Consider the following 18,836-nt stretch of genomic DNA (forward strand, 5'->3'; position numbering starts at 1 on the left):
CAATGATATATATATATATATATATATATATATATATATATATATATATATATATATATATATATATACATGAATTAATATATGAAGTCACAATATAGAATTAATCAAATGTTGATTTGACATTAATGCATTGAGAATCAGACTCAATCTCCTTTGCTTAGGTCATACCTGGAATTGGTCATGTCTGTTTGTCCGCCTCGACTCTTCTCCAGCCCCAACTTGGTGAAAATCCCGATGAGCACCATGATGGCGACCACGCCACAAATAATATACACGATCATGTGTGTTCGATCGCGGTCTGGTTCCTCTTGGACCTCTGTGACCGGGTCCTCCGGTCGGCCGGTATTTGCCCAGACGGGTGTATCGTAATTTGAACAGGAAGTCTGATCCAAACTGTGGATTAGGAATTGGCAGCAGAAACGGTAGAAGCAGGAGCCACAACAAAAGCTATAAATTCCTGCGTTGCAATTGAAGGGTGGGTCCCACTGCCCCATGACATCGTAGTAACCCCAGCAACGATTTCCAATGCCTGCCGCCGTTTTATCCTCGCTGTCCGGAGTTGGTGTTGCCAGGGCAGCTTCTGGTAAAACTGAGGGCTCAGTTGTGAGGTTATTTGGAATAGCTTGGGCTGAAACCTGGCCCAAAGGTTGATGGCTCAACCCACACAAAGACGTCAAACCTAAAAGAATGGCCACTGAGAAGCTGACCAATATTGGTTGCATGGAGGCAGACATCTTTTATCCTTCGTCTTGATGCTTCAGTGTTGATGTGTAATTTATAGACCCAACATTGAAGAACCTAGGTTTGAGGGAAAAAATAAATAAAAATCCATCTCATCCAACAACAATATACAATCACCAAACCAAAATTATTCATTTCAAGATGGGGCTTTTATGGTTCCCATTGACTCAACATAAAAGTGAGGTGAGAATCATTTTGCACCTAGAAGAAAATCATTGACACCAGGTGAGTGAAAGAAATCAATTTCCTATCTTTGTGAGTTTAAGAATTGTGAATGAGTCCTTTGCGAATAACCAATCATATTTATTGCCACACAGAGGGACCTCTAGATTGTACACTTCATAATTTAACAATAACGTCTGAGAAAATTGCACTTCTAATGTCTGGCAATGGTTCAGAGTGGCTTTGCATGTATTATTATTATTATTTTTGTGGGGATGATCTTTTCTCATCGTTCCAACTCTAAAATGTTCTGAAAATGCATGTGATGCAGAATATCTTTCAATTGAGATCTTAAATTTTACATAAACCTAGCATAAACATATTTAAATTTTCAAATTTCAAAATGTACCTTGTCCTGCAGTTTTAAAATTTCCATTTTAATTATTTACTTATCACAAATATTTCGCAATGGTTACAAATTCAGGAAATCAAGTTGCACAAAAATTACATACTGTTCTGCAAATTCATAAAATTCCACCAAAATTTGACCAAAACGGCCCTTTTATTTGCAATGTCTCTATTAATTTTAGTGACCCGGTATTAATAGATACTAATACTATTAATAGATTACTAAGCGACCTGAAAAACAAACCAAAATCTACAAGAGGTGACGAAGAAATAAAAGTGAACTGGACATATTCCGTCATTATTAGCAGACAATTGTTTTATTGTTGAATTTACATGTAGAATTGTTAAAGGTTTTATGATGATGAAAGGTGGAACCCCACATTATTTTTCATTGGCAATCAATAGGGTTGCACCAATCACATTTTTGCACAAAAGTTTAACTCTGAGTCTCCCAATTTTAAGGATTTTTATCTTTATCAGAACAATGCACATATTAAGTTGGGGGGAAAAACGCATCCAAATGTAAAATATTTCTATATCAATGAAATGATTGCTCTTACTTGAAGCTTTCTTACTTAGAATCCCACGACAGCTAGCATAAATTACACCTGCCATCGGTGTGAGCTATGGATTTTGCTGTGTTACTGCAAACATTTTTTTGTGTTTATTTTGACATTGAGCTTGTACATCTTGATAATTTAATTTGTCTGTAGACCTTAAAAAATAAATGTCAATAAATACATCTTAAAAACCTAATCTTTTTTCCACTCAATTCTAATCCCAGAAAGAAGATGTTATCGAGGTCAATTTCTAATCTTATGATCGGAATTGTAGATAATAGTATTATAGAATTATACAGTGTGTTCACATCCCAGAATGTATTTTTTAACCTATATATATTCTAGCAATAGCTACAAAGAGTGGTCTGAAATAATGGAAAAGTTACCTTTCATAAAGTTGGAAACAAATCTGAATCTGCCAGATTTTGGAGGATCCAGTTTAGGATTGCTTGTTGTCCACAAATAAACGTGCCAGTAGCATTTCCAGCATTCAGTTTCCCACTTTGCGCAGTCAAACAACAGGCTGTGAAAATGTCTGCTGTCAAAAAAGAATTGGGGATTCTTCTAAGACAGACAGTCCCAAGCCCCCATCTTGGAGGATTTCTCAATCCTGAGACATGCTGGTATTCCTGAGTGAGTAACACATTTGATGCGTAGCACCAAATCACTTCTGACGTCCCAAGGAAAACTCACCGGAGTGTGTTGTTTCCCAAAGGATTTGTCTGCCTCCTCCACTTAACTTGCATCTTTCATGCTGCCGTAGACTCCGTCACTGCACAATGGGTGCACTTTTATTTTAGTAGTGGGCATCTTTTTTTTATTCTTTCAGGTATTATACTTTCTTCTCTCAGTCAATGAGCCAACAGGTAAACGCAGCTGTTCTTTAAAAGAAAACTCTGGGCACTCATCCAACTGGAATTCTCAGATAATGAATGTCCAGAAGCGCTTCTCCTCTTGCATGTGTGGTGTCTTTTCCTCTCACGCATGCACACACACACACACGCATACACACATACAAAAACACACGCACACACACACACTCACGCACACACTCACTTATAGCTTCAATTCCCCTGGTGCTCTTTCTTTGTCAGCAGCTTCCAGTCACCACACAGGGAGTCCAGTGGCTTTTTGCACCCAGTTCGCTGTTGATTGACTCCCCCCTCCCTCCACCCTTCTCCGAAACCTTTCCTATCACTGGATCCTACGATCTGTAACAGAGCCTGGAAACCGGCTAAGTATTTTTCTATTTATCCTTGTCCTACTTGACGAGGGATGGGCGGGGGGAACAGAGGAGAACTGGCGTTGTGATGTTAGGTCTCAACATCTTAAGGATGCTGAACCAGAGAAGCTGTTGTAAAAAAAGATGCTGGATTTACTAACGGAGAATACCACATAATGGATTGCTCTTTGTTTTCCGTTTTTTTTGCCAAATTCTTGCTTAAACTGACGCAACTTCTCCCTACCCTTAATTTGAAATGCCCCACTTTGATCCTCTCCCGCAAAAATATTCCTGACCTGTTTCCAAGCTGGACAGATGGATTTTTGTCAACGGTAACGAAATATCAGCATGGGGTCAAGAAAGACTTGATCTCTTTGCGCTCGGGAAGAATGCCTGGCACAAGTTTAGCCGTAATAAATCTCCAAGCTTGTTGATGGCGAAGTGGAGATGCGACAACCCCAAACAGCAGCAGCATGCCACCATCGGCACATCAAAACATGTCCTGTTTTCAAAGGAAGCTCTCTTGGACTGTAGCAGATGGTCTTTTGTTGTTATTGGGCCAGTTTCAGAAGCGAGTCTGTGGAATTTTTTTGTTGTTGCGAAAAATTGGCCCCAAAGAATCTTAACCTATCAATATGCAACAGCTTCTGCAAATTTGTTGCCTTTTTTAAATCATATAAATACAGATAGTTGTTAATTCTCTCCTTGTTCAGCTGCAGCTTCTTTGAAAACAGGCATAATTTGATATATATGTATAGGAATTTTATATATATATCATATGTATGTGTTTTCACAGTGGGATGCCCCAAACTGAAGTGGGAAGACAGAGGAAAGCCAGCAAGAACCAAAATGCTTTCTCTTTTTTTATGTCATTCCATCCCTTCTGTAAATCTTCATCCATGTGTATTCCTTTAGTCCTGTGTTGTTCCTCTTTTATCGCTGCGTCTGTATCCCATCACTTGGTGATGCTTCCACCGCTGTTCTCTACTGTTCTCTGACAGGACTGGATGACAATATCTCAAACACTCCTCCCTTTTCTGCTCACTCCTCCCTCTCCTGCTCTCTCTCTCTCTCTCTCTCTCTCTCTCTCTCTCTCTCTCTCTCTCTCTCTCTCTCTCTCTCTCTCTCTCTCTTCTCTCCCCTCACAGAATTTTTGTTGGCAAATGAGCACAGGGTCTTTCTTGCTGACTCTCATCTGCCCCTCCTATGTATCACTACTGTCATTGTACCACATATGCAGTAGCCTTGCTTTTTAACACATTCACTGCCATTGACAGTGATCCCTCAAATTCATTTCAACTTTAATGGCTGTCATTGAGTGATCATATTTCATTGCCATTGAATAATAGATGTTCATTCCAATTTAACTGTCAAAATGCATTGGAAGTTTATTGCTGTCAATGGGAGCCAATGAGTGACTTAAAAAATGTTGTCAGCACTCTCAGTGAAAACAGATTGGGCATCAATCACCAACATTGGCACCCAATGTATTAATTCATTAATTCATATTTTTTCCGAACCACTTCTCCCCCCCAAGGGTTGTGGAAGGTGCCGAAGCCTATCCCAGCCGACTACGGAATTAGGGGCCAGCCAATCGTAAGGGACAAAGCGGTGAAAGACCATTCATGTTCACACAGATACGTAGGGGCAATTTAGAGTGTTCAAACAGCTTACCATGCATGTTTTTGGGTTGTGGGAGGAAACTGGCGGAGAAAACCCTCGCAAGCCCGGGGGAAACATCCAAACGCCACACAATGAGGACCAACATGGGATCGAATCCTTGACCACAGAACTGTGAGGCTGGCGCACTAAAAACTCAGTCACTGGGCCGCCTTCATAAAAAAAATGTATTTCATCATGGAATACAAAATTGAAAGTTGTTTGTCAGACCCAACAATAGGAGATTGTACCGTACAAGTTCAAACCAGAGGCTGAGGCACAATAAAATTCTCCCAGGTGTGAGCGTGAATGGCTGTCTGTACCTTGCGATTGGCTGGCAACCAACCCAGGGTGTCCTGCAACTGCTGCTCATAGTTGGCTGGGATAAGCTCCAGCACCCCCATGTCTCATGTGAGGAAAAGCGTTACAGAAAATGAGTGAATGTATAAATAAATAATTCATAGATAATATTGTGTGTCTCCTTTTCATCTCATTCTTTCCTCACTCATCTTTTTTCTTCTTCAAACAACTCCTTGACAGTGTCTCCTCCCCTCTTTATTAAGTCTAGCTTTATTAACGTGTACATCCAATTTTCCAAATTACTTGACATTCCAACCAAGGTAAACGGTGGCACTGACTGAGATAGCAGTTTGTGTGTGTAGTGTGTGTTTATGCTTAATTACTGCGCTATAATACCACTGCACACCCTTGCCTCGACATGAGCATGTGTGGTGCTGGAGTCTATCAGGAATGATTTAGAAAGCAAGATCACAGGGATAGATGGCAAAGCAGGAAGAGTGAGATAAACAGTGTATGGGGAGGAATGCCAGGATAGAGGCAGGGTAAGGAGAATGGCAGTATGCCTGCCAGAAAGAGAGAGAGAAGTAGAAGAGGTAAAGAAATGAGGAATTATCACCAGGGAGGGAGTGTGAGGATTATAAATATGGGGATAGGGAGTGACAGAGGAAGACTGGGATGGATTTTGGGAGTGATATATGGGAAGGGCATGAGGGTAGGTTGTGAGGGGGGGGGGGGGGGGGGGGGGGGGGGGGGGGGGGGGGAAGAAAGAATCCGTCACGGGAAAATGACATTTTTGGCCTATAGAGAGCGAAAGAGAGACAAATGGGAGAAGTCAGCATGCAATGTGTTTGCTTGTTCATAGGATGGAAGGCAGTAAAGAAAGCTGGATGGCATTTAAAAAAACAACTACAAAAAACATACAGTGCATATATTCTCAAAAGCAGGCTGTTGCTGTGACCTTGACTTTGAGAGAATTTACTGATAGTAGTTTATAATAATAATAGTTGACAAATAAAGCGTAATAATTTTCCCATTACATCAACATTGCTCTAAATGTCCAATGTAATTGATTTGGAAGGGCTGGTACCAATTGAACAAATGTAGAATATTCTGTGGGAAAAACGGATTGAATATGACTAACTAGTGGATGAAATGAAAGTTTTTCATTTTTTATTTTTATTTTTTGAGTCACATCCATCTTCACATGGGTCGCTGTTGTGCTGGAGCCTATCCTACCCATCAATGGTCAGTAGGTACACCCAGCAATCACAGGGAATAGTTAGACAAACAACCATTCACACTCACAATCACACCTATTGGAAATTTAGATCCATTATCCTACTATGCATGTTTTTTGGAATGTGTTGGGATGAGAGAACATACAGACTCTACACTAGAAAGCCAAAAACCACTGTGCCACCCTAGAAATGCATCTATTTAGAAAATAAAAAAATCATTAGAAATAATGGAAGAAGAATGATGAAGAGTGAACAACCACAAAGCGAAGAAAAACTTTTTTTTTTTAGCTCTGACGAGAATAATGTACTTTTCTCTGAACTGGAATCTCTCACAGGTTAAGTCTCAACAGATTACAAATGACCCCAAAAGACAAAACAAAACAAAAAAACGGACTTCTATTTATTATAATCCCGATATTATACTGTAATTTTAATAAGGCACAATTTTTTTCCCTTAACTTTTAACCTTGTGGCCCACTTTGCAGTTTGGCTTATAAATGGGTTTTTACAGTTCGGCAGTTGGTTTGTCTTAGTAAGGCTACTGCAAGTATACATACTAAAATGTATACAAATCGGATATTTATTTGCAAAAGAATCAGAACTCTTATTTATTTATTTTAAACCAAAAATGTGTTTTCGTGGGGTATTCTGTACAACTCTGGAAAGTAAAGAGGGTATTTTTGCATTTTCCTTGTTAGCTCATTGATTGCCATTGATATCACTGGATGTCGAATCCATTTGAAGTTGGAGGCTTCCGCCCTCCCGCTTCAAATGGATTGGACATCTACTAGCGATAAACTCATTTAAATCATTTTATTTTGGTTTTTAAGCACCACATGAATGAACATCTATCATCTTACTTGAAGTGTTATAACTACAAAAACCTCTCATTATGTTTCTTGTCTGTGTGACCTTTGAGGGGTTGAGCTGTTTCCCACAAACATTGTTCTTGTCTCAACCACATAAGGCATTTGTTTGTACTGATCTCGTTTTGGCTTCAGCTCCTGCACTATGTGCGTCTGGAGTTGTCTTAAAATAAACACACAGGCACACATTATAAATGTGCAGCTTCAGACAAATGCAAATGCGAACATTCATGACGCCATGCTGCGTGCTGCGCCACAAATCAGCTAATCCGTTTCTGCCGTGCATCCAATTTAGAGCCTGACATTAAAGTGCCCCCTGTTAAATTTGAGTCATGTCATTCTCTCAGGATAAAAATGCTGATAAGGTTTGGCCCACTATCAAATACTCCATCATTTCAACGGGACAATGTTTGCGAGGTCTATAACAGGAAACGGTGTGGGTGAAAGGTGCTGAAGGAAGGTATAATGGGGAGGAAGCAAGGAAAGAAGGAAGGAAGGAAGGAACAATGAGGCGGATGGCGAGGGAGGCAGACGGATGGAAAGAATCCCAGTGGAGGGATAAAGACGAGAGAGACTGAATGGCAGATGAGTCTCGATTGCTGTAGTGCAACATTGCATTCTAAATTTAAATGTATTCAGACTTGCAAGGTTTTTTACTGTTCAGATTGATTTCCATGTACACACACACACACACACACACACACACACAAACACTTTATTGGGCTTACTGCACGAGCTAATGGGAATCAATACAAGAGCTGTATCAAAAAATGACTGCACGAGACGTCCAATTCATTTGAAGTACTAAAGATGGCAGCAAATGAATGAATGGTCATTTGCTACCAACTTCCCACTTCCAATAGATTGGACCACTACTAATATTTAAGAGTCATGTGACTGGAAGTCTAACACTCTCAATAACAATGGAAGAGTTTAAATTATTTGGTCTTTTGACATTTATTCCCTTCATTGTTTAAAATATATAAATTGACGATTTTAAAATTTGTAAAGAAGATTTGTACAACACTTGTAGAGTGCAAATAGCAAATAGCTCAATTGGTTCAATTTTTGGCATACAAGGGAATATACTGGTGTCCTACTACTAGTAGTTTTCTATTTGTACTCTTTGACAGCTTGGGGAATTACCATAGCCTTTTTCATTTTGAAAAGCCAAGTAAACAAACAGTCTCATAGGACTACAACAATTCACTTTATAAATGGTGTGATCGAAAAATGGAATCTGTCTGTACAGTACATCAAATTCTGACTGTGTAGAAAACTCTTAAAATGTAATTTATTGGATCTTGTAAAGAAGATTTGTAGAATTATCTATGAAAACAGATCCGTGTAGAGTGAGGACATGCATTTGTCTAGGGCAGTGTTTCCATAACTGTGCCCCAGCACACTGGTGTGGCATGAGCAGCGGTCAGGTGCCTCGCGAAAATATCATAAATTGTACAATTCAGATGGAAAATTCTTAAGATTACGAGATTAAAATCAAAATAGTTTGATATTAAAATTGAAACATGATGAACAGTAAATCATAGATTGTACTATTGCAGGATTTAAATTGTAATATTAAGAGATTAAAGTCATTTTTGTCTGCTTGGCAATTTCTACTAGCCCTTTCCAGTCTTGTGGAGGTGTACAATCTTGTCTCTTGTGTCTTTGGACAGCTCTGGTCTTGGTTATGTTTCATGTCTGACTTACTGATTGTACGTATGGGGTGGACAGGTGTCCGTATGCAGCTAACAATCTCCAATAGGTACATCTGAATCAAGATAATTCATGGAGTGGAGGTGGACTTTTAAAGGCGAACTAAAAGGTCTTAGAGCAAATGTGTCAAAGTGGCGGCCCAGGGGCCAAATCTGGCCCACCGCATCATTTTGTGTGGCCCGGGAAAGTAAATCATGAGTGCCGACTTTCTGTTTTAGGATCAAATTAAAATGAAGAGTATAGATGTATATTACATTTCCTGATTTTCCCCCTTTTAAATCAATAATTGTAATTTTTTAATCATTTTTGTCTGTGTTTTTAGTTCAAAAATCATTTTGTAAAATCTAAAAATATATTTTAAAAAAAGCTAAAATAAACATTGTTTTAGATATATAACAAACTGAATATTCAGGGCTTTTAATACAGTTCTTTTAATCCATTTATTTAAAAAAATCTAAATATTATATCTAAAATGGTCAAGTCAAAAAATCAAGTTGACGTTAAAGCGCCCCGCGAACCAACCTGAGTCTGACACCCTTGTCTTAGAGGGTCAGAATTCAAGCTGATAGACAGATGTTCAAATACTTATTTGAAGATGTATCACACAAATAAATAATTAAATGAAAACCTTCTATGGTGACTTCTGTATTTTTCTTTGTAGATTATCTCTTTCACAGTGACATGCACTTTCAATGAAAATTTCAGACCCCTCCATGATTTCTAAGTGGGAGAACTTGTAATATAGCAGGGTGTTCAAATACTACCATGTATGTATATAGATAGCATATACCGCGCGTACGATTGTCACAATTGGTATTGAGAGCTAAAAAATTGCAATCCTTATCAAATAAAATTAGCACATTTCCATGCTTCTGCACTGGATTCATGCTTAAATTGATTCATAAGTGGTAGAGTATTTGGATGTACGGCATAGTCTAACTGTATGTAAGTAATGTCAAAAGATTTAATCGACTGACCTCTGCTGATTAAATTTATAATTGGTTTCTACAGTGCTACATGTGTACTCTGGGAACTCTGAACTGTGCTGTAGGTGGTTTCAAGTGCCCGTCAGTCATAGCACATCAGTTACAGAAATCTGTCCCTTCTAGCATCATTTCTCATCATCTTAGCTTACTCTCCAAAGCCCTTCACCTCTTTATACCTTGACTCCCTTTTTTGGCCAGTACCCCTATTTCTCAACTCATTTCCCCATCCTTTCAAATAAATGTCTGCTGAATTTGAGTGTATGCCACACCACACCACGACACGCCTGTCACTCCTACTCCGTTTTCACTCGAGGGAGCGGAGACTTTTCCTCGCTACGTGTCACTCCCTTTCGCTCGCTTAGTTGCTCATCAGTCCTGTACTCTCTGACTGTCACTCTCAGTAGATTAGTTCAGGGTGGAGACAAAGAACTCTAATAAGGCCACAAGAGGACATTTGGTACCAGGGAAAAGTGCCATCAAAGGGAAGAAAGGAAGACAACCCGCACCCAAAGGCCAAAAGGCTGTGGTAAAAATATTGGGGTTATACTATACAATTTTCAGATTTGATTGTCCGAGTCAGTATACAATTTTTGCATACTCCATTTATTTTCTGGACAGTTCATCCTCACAAAGGTCACGGGGGTGCTGGAGCACATCCTAGCTAACTATAGGCACCAGGCAGGAGAAACACTGAACCGGTGGCCAGCACCGGGGGTTGGCAATAGAAAGGACAAACATTCATATACCCTTCAATGTCAAATGGAATGGAATAGGGGGGTGGACCTTAAGCTTATCCCCCCTAGGGGTTGCCATAGTGAATCCGTAGAATCGTCCATAGTAAACTCATTTAATTAAATCCGCAGCAGAAAAATGATTGGACACCGCACTATTGAATGTCTATCACTGTTTTAGGAAGTGGTCTAAGCAGTGTTTCCCTTTTTTTTTTTTTTTTTCTTATACAGTGGCATGCGTGGCTGATGCCATCTTGTGAAAGGTGTTTTTTTTCAATTAGAAGTAAACCTATGAATTATTTTAATATATAAAGTCACACAAATTAAAAATTACATCTTTCTTAATCATTGTGATTTTGTATTTTTTTGACAAAGTTCAGAAGTATTGATGTTTAACATGCTTTTCATCAATTCAATATAATAATCGAAGGAATGATGTATTTTCTCCCTGAGAATGCTGGTGGTGTAGTTGTGGGGCTCAATTCCATTTCAGTGGCGGTGTGATTGTGAGTGATAATGTTTATCTGTCTCTGCGGGTGCATTATGAGCGACTGTCGACCTGTTTAGGGTGTGGTCTGCCTTTCATTTATCTTGGCACGCCAGATTGATTGCTCCCTATGTCCTCTTCGAATACATTACTCAGATCAATCTGGGAAAGATCCAAATGAGACCTTTTCATGGGAGGACAAAGTGAAGCTCGAAAACATTAGGATTAAAAAAACTTTTAGTGACATTCTTTACTCCATTTAAGGAGGAAATTTGTGTTTTCTGACGAAACAGAAATGGACCTATCTATAAGAACCGCTTTGCACTCTGACATTGTACTTATTCAACCAGATATACTAGTTGCGGCATGGTCATGTCTGCAGTTCCTGCCTCTTTATTCTATTGGCTAGGTCATCAGATGGCCGCAACGTAGTCAGACACTTGAGGATTTCAAGACTGCATGTGAATCAGTTTAATCAAACAGGGATAAGTTACACCTTTTACTATAGTCTAGCAATCATAGGAAAAATAAGTGGTATTGAAAATAGATGGATGGGATTTTCTCCCACAAGTTCCAATGGAAAATATACTGTAAATTTTTTACAGTTGTCAAGTATCGATACTAGACTCATGTATATCTGCATCCAACACTTGATAGCAAAAATTTCGGTGTGTTACGATCGCGCCGAGACGTCTTGGCGCGATCGGAGGGATTGGACCCAGTAGCGGGGAAGCAGGAGGAGGCGAGACGCACTAAGCTCATGACAGTAACTTTAATGACTCAAAAGCTTTACAAAATTACAAGGACTTGTACATCCCAAAACGAAACAAAACCGGAGCAGGGAGAACTGTAACTTTGCGGTGATGTATGCAGTGTCACGCAGGATGATCCGACAATGACTAACCACTTCCGTGGTGCTTAAATACACACATCAGGAAGTAATCAAGGATCACTTGCAGCTGCTCTAACCTAACAGCAAGCCATGAGGGACAAACGAGTCGCTCCTGACACGGTGCTCTGTTTTTTGTTTTGTCACCATAATTTTGTTGTCATGGGTTTGATTTTAGAGTGGCCTAGCGGTTGAGTGGTTAGCGCGTCGGCCTCACAGCTCTGGGGTTCTGGGTTGAAATCCAGGTCAGTCCACCCAGGTACTCTGGTTTCTTCGTAAATTCTAAAAACATGCATGGTAGGCTAGATTGAGAATATAAAGTACCCCTAGGTATGAGTGTGAGTGTGAAAAGTTGTTTGTCTCCTCGTGGCCTGCAATTGGCTGGCCACCAATTCAGGGTGTCCCCTGCCTCGCGCCTGAAGTCAGCTCCAGCACCATTCACGACCCTGGTAAGGATAAAGCGGTTCAGAAAATGAATGGATAAATGGGTTTGACTTTGCATTACTTTAGTAACGGAGGATTTAAAAATATATATTTTCCTTGTAAACTCATTGGCTGCCATTGACGGCACTCGAAGTCCAATCCATTTGAAGTGGGAAGGCTTAATGAACAAACGTTTATTCGCTGCCAACCTGCAAGCACACCATGACCCTGACAAGGATAAGCAGTGTTGAAAATGGATGGCTGGATAAAGAAATCAAAAGGAGAAATCAAGCAAGTATCTTAACAAATCTAACTAGTCATGCTTTCCATTAGACATCAATAGTGGATAATCCTACCACTTCTCGGTGGGAGCTCTTTGTCATTATTAGCCGACTGGCTGTTTCATTCTAATGCAGTATCAGCCCGCTTCCTCCCCTCCTCTATAAGCCTTCACAGTGTGCGCGCTGTGTGCCTGTGTGTTTCTGTGCGCGTGACAGCAGGCACAACTGCAGTAACTCAATCAGTTGGCCTGAGATGGCTTCTATCCTCACTCGAGCCAAGCAAAAGGGGCTGAACGCAGACTGATGGCGGTGGACCAGATAGACCAGAAGGTCATCTAAAGGTGAAGAAGAAATGATGCTTTGAGTAGAAATTTTAGAACAAAGCAAGAGATGGAAGAGCTAAGAGAAATGACTGTCTCCTCCACACACGGGGGAGATTGAAATGTTGAGAGAGAGAGAAGAAAAATACGCTTGTTGATGCAGAGACCCTCCCTGACTTGCTCTCCATGATTCATGCACTCCTTCTGCTGAAGTTTTTGACACAAAGCCGATTTGTAAAATCCTGTAGAAAGCAATGGCGGCATGCCAAGCTCACACACATGTGCAATGTGTCATGTCATACTTGTGGCATTAGGCTTGGCATTTGCTTTACATGATCAGTGCATTCACTCGCTCACAATTCTGCACGGAACTAATGGATTTCAATGGATTAGCCTTGTTTCTATCTGATATTTTCATCAGAGAACTTTCGAAACTGGTGGGTGAGTCATTATTTGCTGGTGACGTTATGTTGCATTTCACAGCGCTTCACCCCGCAGCTAATTATTCAAGTCTATATTTATCAGCTTCTTGCACTTAGAGAAAGACTTTGAACTGGGGCAGATTACCTAGCATAGGAAGCCAGACTTTCACCAAGATACATAGCAAGTTAGTCTGGTTTTCAGTGGTTTGAACTGGTTCAAAACCTATCCTACAGATGGGACTAACAAACAAAAACGGAATTGAAAAGAACCAGTTACAGAAGCATGGCTCTGGCAAAAACTGTTATTTTATGTGTGGAAAATCTAAGAGTAGTACATTGTATTTTGTTGTGTACAGTACTTGTTTTGAAACAATTTGAAATAATGTTGCAATTTCCAAGACTTTACGTTGAACGAACGAAAGCGCGTCACCAAAAAAAGTACCATTGTGTCTTCTACTGCAGGGTTTCCAACCATTGTATCAGGTCACACTAGGGTGCCCTGAGAGATGGTCAAGTGTGCTTCAGGAAAAGTCATACATTGTAATATTTTGAGAGTAAAATCATAATATTCCAAGATTAAAGTTGTAATATGACGTGAAATATGCCATGTACTCTATTATCACAAAATCAAAATCCTGCTAATATGAGATTAAAGTCATCTGTTGCTTATTTTTACATTTACTTTTAAACCTCAAGTTTGGTTTCAGTCTGTGTGAACACAAAACTGCTTATTGTACATGATTAGTAAAGAAAATATGTAAAATTACAAAATTGAAATCCTTACAGTAGGTTCCCAACTTCCAAACACAATTATTTTCAGGCCCACGAATGAGGCGCTTTGACTCAATGGGCACAATATTACGATAATGCTAACCTGAAACATACGCTAGCATGATTTTAAAAACAGCAGCACAAGCAAAACTCAGTTTGATTGTGCTTTATTGATGTAATATGCACACATATTAATATAATTCAAAGCACTCAAAAATCTACAAAGAGTCAGAGTTGTCGGCATGGGCTTTCGTAAAAGTCATGCCGACCAGCTTAGACGAAAGCTCGCCTAAGCCCAGGCTTCAAATTCACAAATTGTCACGTAACTCGCCCAATGCTGCCTGCCAGTCTTTGTATAATTATACTATACTATTATTTCTATACTAATAATGCAGGCGACTGAGTTTTACTATTGAAGATTTTCAGATGATGGTGCACTTTAAGATTTCAATGCAAAAAAAATCTGTCTTGGCTCAATATAGGTTGGGAAACATTGCTCTACTGCAATCCCTCCATCAAATATATGAGAAAAACACCTTCTGAAACTCCCTTGGTGACGCAAATCCTCCATTCCTTGCTGTGATTACAGGGTCGACATTGGATCGGACTGGAAATCCAATTCAAACCAAGAAATACCACACTGACTTGCCATGTAGCTTGAGGACATCATAAATTAGGCTATGGGGCTAAGGATTACCTGCTGTTGACCCTAGAGAGGCTCAAAACATCATAAATCTCATATGTTTGATGTCTAAATATGGGCCATAGACTGGCAAGTGAGGCTAGTTATACTGATCTTATCTAAAATGCTCCAACTGAGATATGCAGCATATATCAAAGTCTGAGCTTCTTCTGATTTGGTGTTGAGACTTGTTTGAAAAGAGGAAGTCAAGTCATTGATGCTAAGCAATGCCAGAGATACTTTTTTGCTCAAAGGACTTCTGTGTGAACTCTAAAGCACCCAAAAGGAATTCAAACAATTCCAGGATGACCTCCAATATTTTCTAATCACATTTCACTGTAATAAATAATGTAAAATTCAAGATTTTATAAACTTGCCATCCAAACCTTTATTAACAAAAATACAAGATTTAAAGTGGTAAGCCGTTCTAGGAATAAATGTGATCAATCCAAATTGAATAAGTGTAAGTGACCGCTGCTGTAACACAGTTGATTCAAATGCCTTAATGTCCAATCCACATTTTGGATATAACACTTTATAAAAATAAAAAAACATTCATTCAAGCATTTCTAATGTTATAGCAACAAAATAGTCCAAAACATCAACATTGCTTTATATTTTCATTGCTTTATCTTAAATGAAACATTTAATTTAATGTGTAAATAAAATGATATTAAATTGAACAATAGTCCATAAACCGAATTGAATCATGGATTTCAATGAAATAACGGCAGACATCATATGATTGTTCATTCATTCATTTTTAAATTAATTTCCAACACCGCTTATCCTTGTCTGGGCCATCAGGTTTTGGTGAATGTCCCAGCTGATGTCAAGCATAAGGCTGACTATACCGTAAACAAGGGTTGGCCAAATCCGGTCCTCGAGAGCCCCTATCCAATCTGTTTTGCATATCTCCCTAATCTACCACACCTGAATTAATTGATCAACTAATCAGCAAGCTGTCCAGAAGCTTCATACCGATTCAATTATTTGATTCAGGTGTGTTGGTGGAGGAAGACATGGAAAACAGACTGGATAGGGACTCTTGAGGACCGGACTTGGCCACCCCTGCGCCCAACCCTAACTCTAACCCTAACCCTAAACATAACCATAAACATAACCCTAAATATAACCCTAAACATAACCCTAAACATAACCCTAAACATAACCCTAAACATAACCCTAACATAACCCTAAACATAACCCTATTCATAACCCTAAACATAACCCTATTCATAACCCTAAACATAACCCTAAACATCACCCTAACGCGAACATTTGCGCCTTCCTTCTAAATTCATTTTAAGAGCCAATGTTTTAAAATCACTTTCATATATTAAGCATATTTTAGTGTGTTGTGTGATTTGTTTACTTGGCTTGGTTATATTATTATTATTTTTTAAATATTTTAATTGTAGTGGGCACTTATTTTTTACCCTTGGCACTTAATTTTACCCAAACATTTAGCACTTACCTGGAGGGTGTCCGAGCTTCTCCCTGGCACCCGTTAGATGCCTCTCCGGATGACGCTGCCATTGACGTGCCTGTCCGTCCAAATAAAAAAAAAAAATAGAATGATAATAAAGATGGCCCCGTTAACCAGATGCTAGTCTCCTGGCCTACGTATAGATTATTCCCTCTGTGCTGGCAGTATTTTTTTAGTTTTTTTTTAAATTATTTTGGGGATAGTAATGCGGTGGGAGTCCCTGCCATGTACCAAACGAGCCTTGTAATAAGGCCTTCATTTACATTATTATTATATAAAGGAGAAATAATGCCTACCAATGAGAAGATGGAAAAAGAAACATAAAAACATATATTTTGACTTGTTGCCCTTTTTTAAACATTCGCTCTTTAAACACCTAACTCTAACCCTAACACTAAACCTGACCCTAACCCTAACTGTAACCATATCCCTAACTCTAACCCTAACACTAAACCTAACCCTAACCCAGCGCGGTAAAGAAACCCTAACAGTCAGGGTGGCTTTACGATATTGTACTCAAAGCCAAAATGAGATATGTACAGTTTTTTTGGTTTGTTTGTTTATTTTTTATAATTCTTGAACGTCATTGAGCCAGTGATTACATTTATTGTAATGACTCATTTATGGCTCATATATTGTATTTTTAAATTGAATGTCTTCCATGCATCCATAAAAGGATGCATCAAAAATTAACACAGGAGCTGTTAAATTTTATACTGTGCTTAAATTATATGATCCCCTTGTGCCATCAACACTTAAGAATGTGCCACAGGAGCCATACAACTCTACTTCCAGCAGAGCAAATTCGGTTAGGCCTCAAAGGACCATTCACTCCGGATACTCTCCAATATAAACCCTGGGTGGCAGCCAGTTGTGTGCATTAGAGATTTACTGGCACCAAAAGTGATCTTGCAGTCCCTCTAAAATCCTTGATGTTGTCAACAAGCTTGCAGCACATTTCTCTTTTCTAAACGTAGCTTTATACTTCACAAGAAGACTCTACTGCAGACCTGATTGAAATGCAGCTTAATATTCTAAACGTGTGTATTTTAGACTGAGGTTGTTAGTTAGTCAGTCAGCCAGTCACTCAGTTGGTTTGTTTGTTTTTCTCCATTGCCAAGGTGCACCTTCAGTGACATTTTGTGTGGATTGCAATCGCCTGATAGCAAATATGAATGTCTTGCTTCGGAATGTTCGGTCCACAAAAACTGATTTTGGTGCATTGCTAAGCAAAGTCTAACAAGAACGAGCCCCATGATTTATGATAGTCCTCTAATGCTGTTTATATGGTTGTTTTTTGTTGCTTACTTTTGATTGCCATGTCTCCAAGATAATATGCTCAATGCCACACTCCAACACACACAGGTTGGTTAGCATTTGCTTCCAGTTAACCATTATGTCATGTAGCGGCATCAGCTCCAATCCCCTTACTTTTAATTTTTTATTTACCCTCTGCCTTCTTTGTAAAGCCCAAAGCTGAAAACTATGGTGTACTAACAATCTTTTTCGTCCGGTCGTTTTTCTGAGTAAAATGTTTGAAACGACTATATAACTATATAAAACATCCTGTAGAAAAGTAACTTACAAAAACTAAATACACAACAAATTATTTTTGTTATAAAATCGGTATATTCGTATAGCCCAAATGAATAGGCCACTGTCAGTGGCACTGACGCATGATTATTTAATGTCAGCCATCCCAAAGAAAATGAAGTTTGTCTATCGCTGTCAATTGCAGCAAATGATTTACATTAAGTTTAATGACCGTTTAAAGCGACAAATACTGACATCCACTTTCTCCTGTAAGAGGATCCGATTTTTTACATAACCAAAAACGTTTTGTCAGAGATGTAATCAATACAGTTTGACTTCATTAGCTTTGCAGATTGCATTACGATCATATTATAACCGCTGAGAATTGCAGCCTTATCTTTTAATGCCTTCATCACTTGTCTAAAGTGTGTTATTGATGGTAATAGAATGGATATTGTGCAGAAGAGCCAGCAATTGGAGGAAGTGCAGCAAAGGAACAACATTCAATCCATTGAGAGACATGTTCTTTCACAAAAGTTGAGCATTATTTTACACTGGTAGAACGTTTTCCCCTGATTTGAGTCCACTTTGTTTGGGATAGTCTCCCAGTCTCTAGTGACTTGGGTTGGGTATCATAGGAATAGGAATGAATGGCAATATTTTCCAACATTGGTGAGCGATATTTGAACAAAATTTACAATTACATTTTTGACCATGTAATAGCATAAAATTAAAAATATATGTCATTTTGCTTGCTCGTAGTGTAGAGGTCCACTTGTCTCACTTTGTTGCGGGCAGGCACGGACTCGACTCCTGCTGGTGGTGGTATGATTGTGAGGGTGTATACTCATTTGTCTCTCTATGTGCCCTATAGCTGACTGGCGACCAGTCTAGGGTATAGTCTGCCTTTTGCCCCAAGTCAGCTGGTTTAGGCCCCAGGAATCCCCGCA

At 39.2% G+C, this 18,836-nt stretch overlaps 1 protein-coding gene across 1 annotated transcript in view; it reads right to left on the bottom strand.

Moving 5' to 3' along the window:
* The window catches only part of LOC144088923 (protein shisa-8), a 69,513-nt gene extending 65,430 nt beyond the window's left edge, over positions 1 to 4,083 (bottom strand). Inside the window, exons 1-2 of the mRNA XM_077619663.1 lie at positions 2,258 to 4,083; positions 169 to 798 (exon numbers count right to left, since the gene is read on the bottom strand). Of these exons, the coding sequence (XP_077475789.1) occupies positions 169 to 734 (566 nt within the window). The 5' untranslated portion in view covers positions 735 to 798; positions 2,258 to 4,083. The remainder of the gene's footprint in view (positions 1 to 168; positions 799 to 2,257) is intronic.
* Positions 4,084 to 18,836: the final 14,753 nt, after the last annotated feature.

This window comes from Stigmatopora argus, chromosome 14 (genome assembly GCF_051989625.1).
Source record: "Stigmatopora argus isolate UIUO_Sarg chromosome 14, RoL_Sarg_1.0, whole genome shotgun sequence".
NCBI lineage: Eukaryota > Metazoa > Chordata > Actinopteri > Syngnathiformes > Syngnathidae > Stigmatopora > Stigmatopora argus.